This window comes from Oncorhynchus masou, chromosome 29 (assembly GCF_036934945.1).
Source record: "Oncorhynchus masou masou isolate Uvic2021 chromosome 29, UVic_Omas_1.1, whole genome shotgun sequence".
Lineage (NCBI taxonomy): Eukaryota > Metazoa > Chordata > Actinopteri > Salmoniformes > Salmonidae > Oncorhynchus > Oncorhynchus masou.
The window spans coordinates 32,748,708-32,763,789 of NC_088240.1; the positions used below are offsets into that span (position 1 = coordinate 32,748,708).

General features: G+C 43.8%; 1 protein-coding gene across 7 annotated transcripts; it reads right to left on the bottom strand.

Moving 5' to 3' along the window:
* Nucleotides 1-4,930: 4,930 nt before the first annotated feature.
* Nucleotides 4,931-14,992, bottom strand: LOC135519362 (uncharacterized). 7 transcript variants are annotated; one of them, XM_064944548.1, is made up of 11 exons: nucleotides 14,849-14,937; nucleotides 13,656-13,731; nucleotides 13,242-13,571; nucleotides 12,741-13,004; nucleotides 12,277-12,576; nucleotides 11,789-12,088; nucleotides 9,782-9,883; nucleotides 9,592-9,666; nucleotides 8,801-8,884; nucleotides 8,664-8,695; nucleotides 4,931-5,374 (listed from the first exon to the last, which is right to left on the bottom strand). In XM_064944548.1, the coding sequence occupies exons 3-11, from the start codon at nucleotides 13,468-13,470 to the stop codon at nucleotides 5,339-5,341; spliced, it is 1,422 nt and encodes a 473-aa protein (XP_064800620.1). In that variant the 5' UTR covers nucleotides 13,471-13,571; nucleotides 13,656-13,731; nucleotides 14,849-14,937; the 3' UTR covers nucleotides 4,931-5,338. The 7 variants fall into 7 exon arrangements, with proteins under 7 accessions (XP_064800620.1, XP_064800616.1, XP_064800621.1 ...); XM_064944544.1 differs by lacking the exon at nucleotides 13,656-13,731 and having other exon boundaries at nucleotides 14,849-14,989; XM_064944549.1 differs by lacking the exons at nucleotides 13,242-13,571; nucleotides 13,656-13,731 and having other exon boundaries at nucleotides 14,849-14,989.
* Nucleotides 14,993-15,082: the final 90 nt, after the last annotated feature.

Genomic DNA, 15,082 nt, shown 5'->3' on the forward strand with positions numbered 1-15,082 from the left:
AAAGGAGAGATTGCCTGTTATTGAGATGACGGTAAGGAAAACAGCTCACAAAAAGCCATTATGCTTGTTGGTGTTGTTGTATCAGGGCTCACTGTTATCAGATTAGGTAACAGTGGCAATTATAAGAGCCTCTCTCGCTGCTTCTCTCTCTCTCCCTCTTTCTCTTTCTGTCTCTCTCCGCTTTTTATTTCCAAATCAAATTAGTGGGGGGCAAAACACACTCCCCCGCTGTGTCGCAAAACACACACGCACACACACGCACACACACGTTAACAAGAGAAGCAGGGGGGGGTCTATTAAATACACTGTACGTACCCACAAAAACACCCCGGCACACACATTCTACAGCCCACGACTCACACACCCCATCTCTGTTCTCCAATCAGAGAAAGTGGATCCCTGGCATATGCATCCTCACCCTGGGCAATCACAACATTAACTTCCTCAGTTTCATGTTAATGAGAGATCCTGTTCCTGCTTAATAGCTGGCTGTGCTCGACTCACAGAGAAAATCAATTCTCAGTCATTTCCACATATCACGTCTACTACTGCTTTAGTCCCTTCAGCAGCAACAGGGACTGCCACAGAAAACCCATTATGGAGAACAGGATAAAGAGATACAGGGGGAGAGATGGCGAGAGACAGAGAGACAGAGAGAGAGGAGATAGAGATGGAGAGATAGAGGGAGATAAAGAGAGAAAGAGAGGGGGGGTGGAGAGAGGGAGATAAAGAGGGGGAGAGAGAGAATGATGGAGGGAAAGAGGGATGCAGAGAGAGAGGGATAGGGATGAAGATACTGAGACATGGAAGGAGAGAGAGAGTTACAGAGAGAGAGGGGCAGAGAGAAAGAATGAGAGTGGGAGCATTTGTCAAGAAGAGAGACAGGGAGATGAGGGGATGGATGAAAGAATGGATGAGAGGATGGAGAAAGAGGAGGAGGATGGAGACAAAAGGAACAACCAATCCCTATGCTGTCAGGCTGATGGGACGGGGGAGGGTCTGGAGGAGGAAGGGATAGAGGGATGGATTGATGAGAGGTTGGGCCTATGTAGGCCCCTAGGGATGAAGGAGAGGAGAGAAGAGGAGAGGAAGGCACGGACCGATTGATGGGGAAAGAGAGAGACATAAGCATAATGACACATAATAGGCCCCTAACACTTAACAACAAACAGCCACATCGCTTCTTCTGCCACATGCAACGCAGCACGGCTCGCAGCATTAAAAAAGCATTTTTCTCAAGATGTCGGTACTGGTAAGCTGCATCACACACGTGGACAGGGAATCGTATCGTTCCTGGAGCACAGGGCTCAATGCAGGATAACACAGCAATAAGCAGTGTGTATTTATGTAATACTGGCCCAGCTAATATTCCCCATATTCAGAAGCATGCACAATTGGGAAATTAGAACCATAATTGAGAAATGTGGAAAATCCATATTTCGAGGAAGAGGAGCATGAAATTCTAAATGAGTCATATGTTAGATGTTATTATTCACAGTGAAATGTAGCCATGGCTATGGACTCACCTAATCCCTAGGAATACATGAATGTTGTCATCAGTGATCAGATATCATGAGGAAGCTGATGGAGAGGGGAAAGGGGCAAAGATTGGGAGAGATGGGAAGCCACAGAGACAAAGGAGCAGTAATACAGAGACCATACATATACTGACCCAGGATCAGGAGCAGTACGGAAGCAGGGAAGCTAGATGAGCAGGAGTAGATGTAGAGGCTTCCTCGGAGAAGAGTCAGTGTACTGTAGCTAGGTTACACCGTGCTTTGGAACAAGACAAGTGGAAATTGATAGACTGGAGTGATTCACCAATTGGACTGACAAGATCCTTTGTCCGATTCAATGGCAACACTGCAGTGACCCAGATCAAGTGAAACCCTCCTATCTGCTAGTGCATGAATGGTAACCTTTGTAATGTCCAAGTGCTCAGACCCAGACTCATCACAGGGAGAAAAGAATGAGGGAGTTTCTGACATTTTTCAGAGTTTGGTCGTTTCTGAAAGACTGATAGTTACTACGGTGAAAAGGGGCGAAGACAGGCAATGACTGTACGATGGTGACTCAACAGCATGCAACCACACAATGGTCATAGTCTTGGATTCCCTGGCTGTGACACTCATAACGTCCAATCAAATCAGTGTCCTATTGGCTGAATTTGAATGTGAAGTGGATTTGCACTCCTTGTGGAAAGAGACGTGTATCATTGTGTGTGTCTATCTGTGAAAGTGGCAGAGAGTAAGGAAAATAGGGGAGAGAGAGAAAGAGAGAGAGAAAGAGAGAGAGAAAATGAGAGAGAGAGAAGAAGAGGCAGAGAGGAAGAGAATAACAAAGGCATGTCTAGGTAGAGAACATTAGATAGACTGACAGTGGGACCATATTTTCACACTCACAGCAGTGTGGGAGTCCGTAGGGTCCCCCTCCTCGCCCCTACATTGCCATCGACCTGGCCACTTCCTAGTTCACCTGCTAATGGAGAATGAAGCTGACTGGTTTAGCAACTCACTGTTAGCAAACCCCCCTCATGCTGCTATATTGGACCATACCAATATGTCTTAAAGGGTTGAGGGTATAGATGCAATAAATACCCAAAGCAGACATCACACGTCATACTGTGTATTGGTTATTGATGGTCATGAAACAGGATGCGGGAGTGTTTATCATTATACTGTGGCCCCTATGGCACCTGGTCAAAAATAGTGCACTGTAGAGGAAATAGGGAGCCTTTTGTGACAAAGCCTGTGTGTCCACAGTATGATGGACGTCCTGTCAACAGTAGCCCACATTGCAGGGTTTTATTTACTTCTACAGAATAACATAACACAGTGATGACACAATGCTCTATGTCCCATGGCACATTTGTCTAACTTCTTGAGAATAACACTGATTTTACTGTATGAGGCTCTCTGTGTCCCACTACCCCCAATGAGTAATCCATGTTTACACTCAGTCTGTCTGGCCCACAGATATCATACAACACAATTACAATAGAACACGCCAGCAGCGTCATCCCAGCGGGGCAATTAGCAAGACAGAGATTAGAGATATAGCCCAGTTCTTTTACAACAATATCACTGTGACGATGACTCAGTGCCCACCCAAATGGCACCCTATTCCCTATGCAGCGCACTACTTTTGACCAGAGCCCTGTGCACTACATAGGGAATAGGGTGCTGTTTGGGCGGCAGCCAGAGTCATTCCAGTAGATGGCGTTCCTTTCTCCTTAAAGCACTCAGACACAAATCAGCACGGCGTTGAGTTTGGTCACCACACCTCCACTCCAGACAGCAGAGCTAAATGACTTTGCAGTTGGCAGGGAAGGATGTCTCCTGCTCTGTACCCGGAACAACTCATTCACTCACACTCTCTCTCTCTCATTTCCGGGATGTCGGTCGAAGGGACACTCACTGCGGTGTTCCTTGAAACTAGGGCTCTGTACAGGCTGAAAGACTCAGCGGATGGATGGTCATTCAGTGGTGACTGCTGTTGCGTTTGTCACTCTTTGACCAAACGGGTTTTGTAACCAGGTTATCTGCAGTTGTTTCACTGTCACATAAAGAGTCCCTTCCCAGTCACAGATATCCCCTCATCAGCACTACTGATCATTTTCCAACATCGTCTCAGCGAGTTTATAGTGTGCTATTATACCTATGCATGTTCACAGTAGTATTTTTGCAGTCCTCTGCAGCCCTTATTTTGTGTGTGAGGGTTTAGGTCCGTTGGACACCCTGACTTGTGTCAGTGGGAGTGAGACAGAGATGCAGACACAGTGCATCAGGGTAGGAACGTGTCTGGCAGCCTATCTGTAAGGTAGCAGTGCATGATGAGATCTGGGTAAACATTGCCTTAAATAGAGAACACGCTGCACTAGTGACAGGAGACAGACTGACTGACAGGCATTCATCCATCCTCTCCTACCTCTGTATGCTTTCCTATACAGAATGTGGTGTGTGTGTGCATATTTTTGGGTGTGCATGTTCAGATGTATAGGTCTCTTTGTGTGTGTGGTGTGTGTGTGTTAGCATGTGTTTTTGTGTAGATATGTGAGGCGATCAAAGAGTTAATACTCTTTGATACTGTAAAACTGTACTGGCTTGCCCCCTATTGGAGGACAGCATTCATACCAAATGAAGTGAAAATAAACATGAGTATAATACATTTCTCACACAAACTATGTTTTCTGCAAATAAGCGTTTCCACAATGGATATTTCAAAAATGCCTATTACCTTGCATTGTCATAACACAGACTGTAACAGAAGAATCTCCAGTCTGAGACTAGTGTAGCACCCAGTCTATTGCAGATGAGAGGTTTGCAGTGAAGGAGACCATGCAGGGTGAAAGGCAGAACATGTGTTCACCTTGGTTCATTCTCCTCCCAACGCCTGCAGCCTTCACTTCCTCCACGAGTCATTATGTATCAGTGTGAATTGAAATCATGTTTTGTTTCCCATTCCTTCTCTCGAAATCAAGTATAAAAGACTTTATTTCAGGAGACCTTGGATCTTTTCAATAGCTCCCAAATGTGCACACACACAAGCATGCTCATATAAGCGAGCATGTGTGTGTGAGTGTCTGCATACACACACACACACCTCTGCACAAAGCAGGAGGGATTTTGGTGCTACTCTGCACCTGTCTGTGCATAAAGACATTCCTTCTGGATGTGCAGTCTATTCATTGCATTTAGTGTGCCTACATACCTTTGTTGGGGAGAAAAGCATTGAATTACTACCTTTTCACTGCAATCCCTAAAGGAACTAGCAATAGCAAAGGAGAAGGAAAGAGGGCTGAAAGAAATGAATTATTCCCCTCCATACCTCATGTACTGTATTCTAGCAAAATAATCATTTTCTTTCCAACAGTGCTATCTACTGGTAACATATCCAACTCCACTCACCTATGCAATAAGAAGACATCAAATGACGAAAAACATTTTTATTTAAACATATATCGACTGAGACATACAAAATGCACATGCATGAAAGACTACAAATATATAAAACTATTATTTGCATCCATGGCTGCAATGTAGGTTACAGCCATCAATATTTCAGACCGAAATGTAAACCCTCTAATTGGGCTAGCTGCTGTATTTACACAGCAGTCTTAGTAAGCATATATTACTGTATCATTAAATGCACGAATCAAAAGCAGTATAATAAACGAATTGAACAAATCTCATAGGTTTAAAATGAAAGGTAACTGGCATATAGCATAATTTCAAAAGCAATCAGTATTGTGGTATCATTTTCTCTGTAAACTAATAAACATTAAGTCATTGTCAAAATGTGGAACACAATCCCTGAAACTTAACATGGGTAATGTTCCTTATATGTTGAGAGTTGAATAGATCACAGCACTTTCCTGTATGTATGGAAATGAACACCAGTTTAAAAAAAACAAACAAGGAGCACACTACATTTAGACAGATATTACAAATAGTAACTATATTATATATATATATATATATATATATATACACATACAGTGCCTTGCGAAAGTATTCGGCCCCCTTGAACTTTGCAACCTTTTGCCACATTTCAGGCTTCAAACATAAAGATATAAAACTGTATTTTTTTGTGAAGAAGCAACAACAAGTGGGACACAATCATGAAGTGGAACGACATTTATTGGATATTTCAAACTTTTTTAACAAATCAAAAACTGAAAAATTGGGCGTGCAAAATTATTCAGCCCCCTTAAGTTAATACTTTGTAGCGCCACCTTTTGCTGCGATTACAGCTGTAAGTCGCTTGGGGTATGTCTCTATCAGTTTTGCACATCGAGAGACTGACATTTTTCCCATTCCTCCTTGCAAAACAGCTCGAGCTCAGTGAGGTTGGATGGAGAGCATTTGTGAACAGCAGTTTTCAGTTCTTTCCACAGATTCTCGATTGGATTCAGGTCTGGACTTTGACTTGGCCATTCTAACACCTGGATATGTTTATTTTTGAACCATTCCATTGTAAATTTTGCTTTATGTTTTGGATCATTGTCTTGTTGGAAGACAAATCTCCGTCCCAGTCTCAGGTCTTTTGCAGACTCCATCAGGTTTTCTTCCAGAATGGTCCTGTATTTGGCTCCATACATCTTCCCATCAATTTTAACCATCTTCCCTGTCCCTGCTGAAGAAAAGCAGGCCCAAACCATGATGCTGCCACCACCATGTTTGACAGTGGGTATGGTGGATTTCAGGGTGATGTGCTGTGTTGCTTTTACGCCAAACATAACGTTTTGCATTGTTGCCAAAAAGTTCAATTTTGGTTTCATCTGACCAGAGCACCTTCTTCCACATGTTTGGTGTGTCTCCCAGGTGGCTTGTGGCAAACTTTAAACAACACTTTTTATGGATATCTTTAAGAAATGGCTTTCTTGCCACTCTTCCATAAAGGCCAGATTTGTGCAATATACGACTGATTGTTGTCCTATGGACAGAGTCTCCCACCTCAGCTGTAGATCTCTGCAGTTCATCCAGAGTGATCATGGGCCTCTTGGCTGCATCTCTGATCAGTCTTCTCCTTGTATGAGCTGAAAGTTTAGAGGGACGGCCAGGTCTTGGTAGATTTGCAGTGGTCTGATACTCCTTCCATTTCAATATTATCGCTTGCACAGTGCTCCTTGGGATGTTTAAAGCTTGGGAAATCTTTTTGTATCCAAATCCGGCTTTAAACTTCTTCACAACAGTATCTCGGACCTGCCTGGTGTGTTCCTTGTTCTTCATGATGCTCTCTGCGCTTTTAACGGACCTCTGAGACTATCACAGTGCAGGTGCATTTATACGGAGACTTGATTACACACAGGTGGATTGTATTTATCATCATTAGTCATTTAGGTCAACATTGGATCATTCAGAGATCCTCACTGAACTTCTGGAGAGAGTTTGCTGCACTGAAAGTAAAGGGGGCTGAATAATTTTGCACGCCCAATTTTTCAGTTTTTGATTTGTTAAAAAAGTTTGAAATATCCAATAAATGTCGTTCCACTTCATGATTGTGTCCCACTTGTTGTTGATTCTTCACAAAACAGTACAGTTTTATATCTTTATGTTTGAAGTCTGAAATGTGGCAAAAGGTCGCAAAGTTCAAGGGGGCCGAATACTTTCGCAAGCACTGTATATGCAGTACCAGTCAAAAGTTAACACACCTACCCATTCAAGTGTTTCTTTACTTTTACTATTTTCTACATTGTAGAATATTAGTGAAGACATCAAATTAACACATATGAAATCATGACGTAACCAAAAAAGTGTTAAACAAATCAAAATATATTTTAGATTCTTCAAAGTATCCCTCCTTCCCATTGATGACAGCTTTGCACACTATTGCCATTCTCTTAAACAGCTTCACCAACGGTCTTGAAGGAGTTCCCACATATGCTGAGCACTTGATAGCTGCTTTTCCTTCACTCTGCAGTCCAACTCATCCCAAACCATCTCAATTGGGTTGAGGTCAGGTGACTGTGGAGGCCGGGTCATCTGACGCATCACTCCATCACTCTCCTTCTTGGTCAAATAGCCGTAACACAGCCTGGATGTGTGCTGGATCATTGTCCTGTTGAAAAATAAATGATAGTCCCACTAAGCCCAAACCAGATGGGATGGCGTATCGCTGCAGAATGCTGTGGTAGCCATGCTGGTTAAGTGTGACTTGAGTTCTAAATAAATCACTGACAGAGTCAGCAGCAAAGCACCCCTACACTGTCACACCTCCATGCTTCACAGTGGGAACCACACATGCAGAGATCATACGTTGACTCACTCTGCGTCTCACAAAGTAATGGAGGTTGGAACCAAAAATCTCAACTTTAGATTCATCAGACCAAAGGACAGATTTCCACTGGTCTAATGTCCCTTGCTCATGTTTCTTGGTCAAAGCAAGTCTTCTTATTGGTGTCCTTTAGTAGTGGTTTCTTTGCAGCAATTAGACCACGAAGGCCTGATTCACAGTCTCCTCTGAACAGTTGATGTTGAGATGTCTGCTACCTGAACTCTGGGAAGCTTTTATTTGGGCTGCAATTTCTGTGGCTGGTAACTAATGAACTGATCCTCTGCAGCAGAGGTAACTCTGGGTCTTCCTTTCTGTGGCGGTCCTCAGGAGAGACAGTTTCATCATAGAGCATGAAGGTTTGTGACTGCACTTGAAGAAACTTTCAAAGTTCTTGAAATGTTCCGCATTGACTGACCTTCATGTCTTAAAGAGATGGTCTGTCGTTTCTCTTTGCTTATTTGAGTTGTTCTTGCCATAATATGGATTTGGTATTTTACCAAATAGGACAATACCACCCCATACCTTGTCATAGCACAACTGATTGGCTCAGACACATTTAGAAGGAAAGAAATTATACAAATTAACTTTTAACCAGGCTCAAACATGAATTGAAATGCATTCCAGGTGACTACCTCATGAAGTTGGTTGAGAGAATGCAAAGAGTGTGCAAAGTTGTCATCAAGGCAAAGGGTGGTTACTTTGAAGAAACTCACATTTATTTAGATTTGTTTAACACTTTTTTGGTTACTACATGATTCCATGTGTTATTTCATAATTGTTCAGTCTTCACTATTAATCTACAATATAGAAAATACTAACAATAAAAACCTTTGACTGGTTCTGTATATAAATAACAAAACAATAATTTTAATAAAGTGCTATTTTACCTGATTTGACCTGGCTGTGACTCTGTTGGGACCTGAAAAAAAGATCATATAGTTACGCTTCATCTACACAAGTTACATTCTTTGATCGCCTCACATTCAAAAACCATTCTGTTTTTCCACACACACACACTACTCACCACCAAGCCTGGGTTCACCCAAAGCAAATTCAGAGTAATGAACTTCCTCATTCTCATCTTCCCCTGTTTGACCCTTCTGGCTCTCTGGTAGTAAAAAAAAGAAGCCAAAATGTTAACACAGTTGTGATTTTTGTGTAACTTCCTATACATCGGTTGGCACTGTGGAACATTCTGGATGTCATCTTGAAAGTCATCTCTACTTTCTCCTTACTGTACCAGTGGAGGCTCCTCAGAAGAGGAAGGTGACTACCATCCTCAGTGAATATCATGCAAATAATCTGTTCAAATATTGTCTTCTCTCTCAATGAGTCAACTACTCACCACATTTTATGCACTGCAGTGCTAGCTGGCGGTAGCTTCTGCTTTCAGTATAAAATTCATTCTGATATTTTGATTGGATGGACAACATGTTAGTTCATGCTGCAAGATCTCTGATAGGTTGGACGACGGCCTCCGGAAGTCGTCATAATTACTGTGTAAGTCTATGGAAGGGGGTAAGAACCATGAGCCTCCTAGGTTTTGTATTGAAGTCAATGTAAGATAACTGTACTCCGGCTACATGGTGTGACCCTACAGAGTACTGTTGAGGCTACTGTAGACTATTGCAAAACAGTGTGTTTAAATCAGTTATTGGTGATAATAATATTTTTTTGTATAATTTTATCCAAAAAGGATCACTAATGTTTCACTATAAACAATAGTGGATGGTCCACCCCTTCCTCCTCTGAGGAATCTCCACTGCCATATCTATATTGTACATCACATTAGACCCAAAGTGAAGAAGTGTATACCTTGGTCTCTTCGTGCATCTGTGGCGTTATCGTAGACTGGGTCATTCTTCTGGGTCAGCGGTAGGTTCGTCACAGCTTTGAAAATAGTGATCATAGCAAAAATGTTCACACAATTGTTGACATAGGCCTAAATTGAAGATGTAGAAATCCAACAAGTTTGATCAGCAATAGTGGTCATTATTTATTTTACCTGTCTTCTTCCTCTTCAGGTAGAACACCAGAGCACCAACCAGGACCCCAGCAACAACCATAGCAATGCAGCCCACAATGACCACAGTCCACAGACAGTCATCTGTGGTAAGCAAAAAGACATAAACAAAGAGTATGAGAGAGAACATGCTGGGATATGAGATACCTGAGTACTTACTACACAGCTGACTCCATTTTCTAAGTGTAACGAGTGCGCTGAGAGTCGGAAAGCAAGTACAGGGAGTGAGTGTTTTAATAAATAAACACAAAAAACACGAAACACAAACAACGCACCGACATGAAACTGAGTCAATAACACCTGAGGAAAGAACCAAGGGGAGTGACTGATATAGGGAAGATAATCAAGGAGGTGATGGAGTCCAGGTGAGTGTCTTGAGGCGCTGGTGCACTTGACGATGGTGACAGTATTAGCAGTCTGATGACCTAGAGGCCGGAGAGGGAGTATACGTGACAGTAACCCCTCCCCGACAAAGGTGATGAACCCGGGGATCTTGAGCGAACCGGTCACGCCGGCTGGTGCGCGGGAACCTGTCACGCCGGCTGGTGCGCGGGAACCTGTCACGCCGGCTGGAGCGCGGGAACCTGTCACGCCGGCTGGTGCGCGGGAACCTGTCACGCCGGCTGGTGCGCGGGAACCTGTCACGCCGGCTGGTGCGCGGGAACCTGTCACGCCGGCTGGTGCGCGGGAACCTGTCACGCCGGCTGGTGCGCGGGAACCTGTCACGCCGGCTGGAGCGCGGGAACCTGTCACGCCGGCTGGAGCGCGGGAACCTGTCACGCCGGCTGGAGCGCGGGAACCTGTCACGCCGGCTGGAGCGCGAGAGCCTGGCGATCCGGCGGAGGCTAGAGAGCCCGACGAGCCGGCGGAGTCATGAGAGCCCGACGAGACGGCGGAGGCATGAGAGCCCGACAATCCGGCGGAGGCATGAGAGCCCGACAAGCCGGCGGAGGCATGAGAGCCCGACGAGCCGGCGGAGGCATGAGAGCCCGACGAGCCGGCGGAGTCATGAGAGCCCGACGAGCCGGCAGAGGCATGAGAGCCCGACGAGCCGGCGGAGGCATGAGAGCCCGACGAGCCGGCGGAGGCATGAGAGCCCGACGAGCCGGCGGAAGCATGAGAGCCCGACGAGCCGGCGGAGGCATGAGAGCCCGACGATCCGGCGGAGGCATGAGAGCCCGACGAGCCGGCGGAAGCATGAGAGCCCGACGAGCCGGCAGAGGCATAAGAGCCCGACGAGCCGGCGGAGGCATGAGAGCCCAACGAGCCGGCGGAGGCATGAGAGCCCGACGAGCCAGCGGAGGCAGGGGAGCCTGTAGCGGCTCCCGGTCCCGGCGTCATTTACATTGACACAATTCTTTTTGTTATATATATGCTTTCCTTAGGTGAGGTGTTATTCTGTAACGAGTGCGCTGAGAGACGGGAAGCAATTACAGGGAGTGAGTGTTTTAATAAATAAACAAAACAATAAACACAAAACCCAAACACCACACTGACATGAAACAGTCAATAACACCTGAGGAAAGAACCAAGGGGTGTGACAGATATAAGGAAGATAATCAAGGAGGTGATGGAGTCCAGGTGAGTGTCATGAGGCGCAGGTGCGCTTGACGATGGTGACAGGTGTGCGGGATAATCAGCAGCCTGATGATCTAGAGGCCGGAGAGGGAGTATACGTGAAACTAAGACTCTAAATTCATCACAGTTTACATTGCCCAAGGGCAATCCAGAGACATTGATTTGGTTACTTGTATGATGTACTGTCTGTTGTTTATGATGATGTCATCTTACTGAATCTTTCATAGATTCCAATCATTCAGATGGAGTGATCTAATGTAATCTACAGACATGTGTTACCTTTCATAGACAATGTTGATGTAATGAACTCTGATCTTCCAGCAGAAATCACTGAAACTGAGGGGAATGCTTGCACTGAGCATGCCCCCTGTGAACAGCATAGAATGCAAGTGCAGCAAAACAAGTTGTTACCTGTCATTGACGACACTGTTGTCTGTGTGGGGAGTGTGAGGGTCAGGGAGGCTGTCGCTCTGAGCATGCCCTCTGTGAACACAGCACACTGCCAGTGCAGCTGGTCGCTACGGAGGCTGGGCAGGGTCACACTGAGCGTCCTGTTAGGGTGACTCTCTGTCAGTATGTCCTGTTCGACCAGCAGCCACCTGCTCCCCTCCATCCTCATCCAGGCCAGGGTCACAGGGTCACCGCTCACCTCCGACACCTCACACCTCACCACCACGGGCTGGCCACCAGGGGGCCCTCCAGATTCAGATACTAAGATAAATTACAGAAAATACTACTGTACTGTACTGTAATTTGACTGAAAGAGCAGTAACTGTAACAATGTACTGAACAGCTGATTAAATTGATTAAATGAAAAGTGTATGGTTGTCATAGTAACCAACAGCCTACGTGAACAGAGTGTCTGCTCTCTCATTGTTAAAAGACAAAAGCAAAGTTACCTCGAATGGTTGTGATTTTAACCAAGCTGAACCTTTGGTGTTCAAAGAAACATGTGAAAACTCCACTATCCTCAAATGTCACTGGTGAGACATGCAGTGGGAAATCATATCCGTTGAATGGGGGAGATGAGAATCGGTCACTTCTGACTTTGCCTGATGAAGTCAGAGTAACAGGTGATGTTGATCTGCTCATGGTCCATTTGGCGTTGCTGTATGGGGAACTATACCTGCAGATCAACTTCACCTCACTGCTGTTGCTGCTCTCTCGAAACAGATGTATCAATGGGTTAATAAATGTGTCTGGAAAAAAGAAACGTTAAAAGGAAAATGCTGATGATATTGTTTGCCTGTATAGTGCCGTTGTATCACTCTTTTCTTTGTATTATTAAGGACCATCTTCCTGAATATTTAACATTTGGTCAAGTCATGTATTAATATATTACATTCATGTTAATAAATCCTACCTGTTTTCACATTCAGTGGAGTATAAACTGTAGACAACAATTCTCCATTCAGTCTGAAATTGCAGTTAAATATCCCCTGGTAATTCTGATCGACAGTGTGGATGATCATATGGGCCGTTTTGTTGTAGAACAGCGTGGTGTTAGATGTGGAATCTCCATCTCTTTCCCACTGCAGTGTGGCCCCATCTGGTATGTGGGACACCTCGCAACTAACACTCACATCAGAACCCAGATACACTTCATTACCATTATAGTTTGGTGTCGCTGCAAAATGGAGATATATATTACTTTACTTCAATTCGTTAAAAGAAGATAAAATGAGGGGAAATGTGGAAATCAGTGGTTTACATGTTTACAAATCTAAAATGCTTGAAAATCAATAATGACATGATTACAACAGCAAAAGTTTGTCTCTTATTATGATATTGACGAGGAGATATACATTGATATTTAAAATGATTCAAATTATACACATTGAGAAACTGAACATGATCAATATACCTTTAAACACAAAAATAAACACCTCAAATCTCGCCAGAACTGCTGAAGCTGGTTTGGTTTGCATGAACACAAACTCTCCAGCATTTTCATATTTTTTTGGCATAGACAGATCATATCCTGTTCCTTGTGAGAAAGGAGCCTGTGTGTTCCATGAAGGATTTCTATTCATGGAGGAAGTGATTTGGGCTACTGAAGTGTTTGAGTGTCTGCCATCATGTGAGGTCCACATCCATTGGTGCGCTGTCCCTTTCTGAACTGCAGGGGGAACTTGGAGAGTGACTCTGTTATTGTTATTGGTCTCGGCAAGGAAAAATATCTTCCTTGACAATTCTGTGGAGGGAAGATATTCAAAACGATGGGATAAAAATCGGCAAAATATCTTTATATTAATATTATTCACTGTTCAAATCTCACATTTTCTCTCGCTCTCTTTCTCACATGACTCCTCAATAGCTTCATCATACTTGTATGTCAGCTTTAAAGGGGCAATCTGCTGATAGAACAACAACAAAGCAGTTAACCTGCTACTGATTTGGGAAACAGCTGAGGGGTGGGCCTGGAGATATTTATAAAAATGTTTATAATGCTTATATTGTTTACAACTTATATTTGGGATACTGATGGGGTACAACAGTTGAACTAAGCTCATTAGGCAGTTCAAATCTTCAAGAATCAATGGATGTATATCAGGGATGAGCAACTTGGTGGGTGGTGGGGGCCACTAAAACTGAACTCATCATGAGGGGAGGGAAATTCCTCGCAGGTCTGCATAACCACATTTGCATAATCCCCCCCACCACCACATAGTGAGAAAAACATTTCAGCAGAACCCATCTTGACAGCAGAGAGAAAAAATGTGTTTTGGAGTAAATTTTCTACAATTTTACAAGTTGATTTTGTTTGAATCATTCCCTGCAATTCTACACATTTTGCCATAAGGTGAGGAGAAATGTGTGCAGTTTTTAATATGATATCTGGGTGAGACTGACTAACAAAATCAATGCGTTCCCCCCGGATGGTAAATCGACCATGATTACTAAATTTAGATAGCTAGCAGCAAGACTAACTTACCAATAAAAAAATGTTCAGCTGACATGGACTAATTGACTGACAGTGACTGCATCATAGAAATACTGCTGATGCACAAACATATGTAAAAAATGTCACATTGTATATTATCCTATTCTAACTTGCAACAGTAGGTTGAGACCCCGACAGAGAAAAAAAGTTTTTTTTTTAAATGTACTTCTTCTTTTAACCCGAGGGCCTTCAAAAGGGGCGGGCCTCCAGTTTCCCATCCTGGGTGTTCACAGCTGCAGGAAGTAGGAGTGCTGAGGCTGCTGTAGCACTCCCTGAAATAGCTGATTGAAAATATCCTTAAAAATTCACACAAAAATGCGACCCCCTTGACAAAACATTCTCAGCCCCTCTCCCATCCTCCATTGCTGAAAAAATGTACTGCATTCCACCCCAAACTACTTCCCGTGGCTATGCTGGTGTATATCATTTATTTAAAGGTCTCCAAATGGATGTAGCAACTACAGTTTACCTCTTTGAAATGGTGACTCTTTTATGTCAAATAATTCAACCAGAAACACGTTACTCACGTTCAGCTGAGAGTCCCTGACCGGATCTAGATATCCACAGCAGAATCCACAACAACGTTACACCCATAGAGCCGCTGTACTGCCCCATGTTGCTGTATGTTACTGTTCCCGTATCTACTCAGTAGCCAACTCATATCATTACTGACGTCTCTGATAAATATGTTCAGGAAATGACTGAAGAAAAGAAGAAGTTCAAAAACTACAGATGTGATGCAATTATAAAATGAGTGCAAA

Excerpts from the sequence above, each read along its gene's own strand:
- LOC135519362 (XM_064944544.1), bottom strand. The coding sequence starts at position 14,936 with ATGGGGCAGTACAGCGGCTCTATGGGTGTAACGTTGTTGTGGATTCTG. Across the intron at positions 13,005-13,241 it reads GTTTATTTTTGTGTTTAAAG|CGACACCAAACTATAATGGT; the intron begins GTATATTGATCA and ends TCCATTTTGCAG. Across the intron at positions 9,667-9,781 it reads CCTGAAGAGGAAGAAGACAG|CTGTGACGAACCTACCGCTG; the intron begins GTAAAATAAATA and ends CTATTTTCAAAG.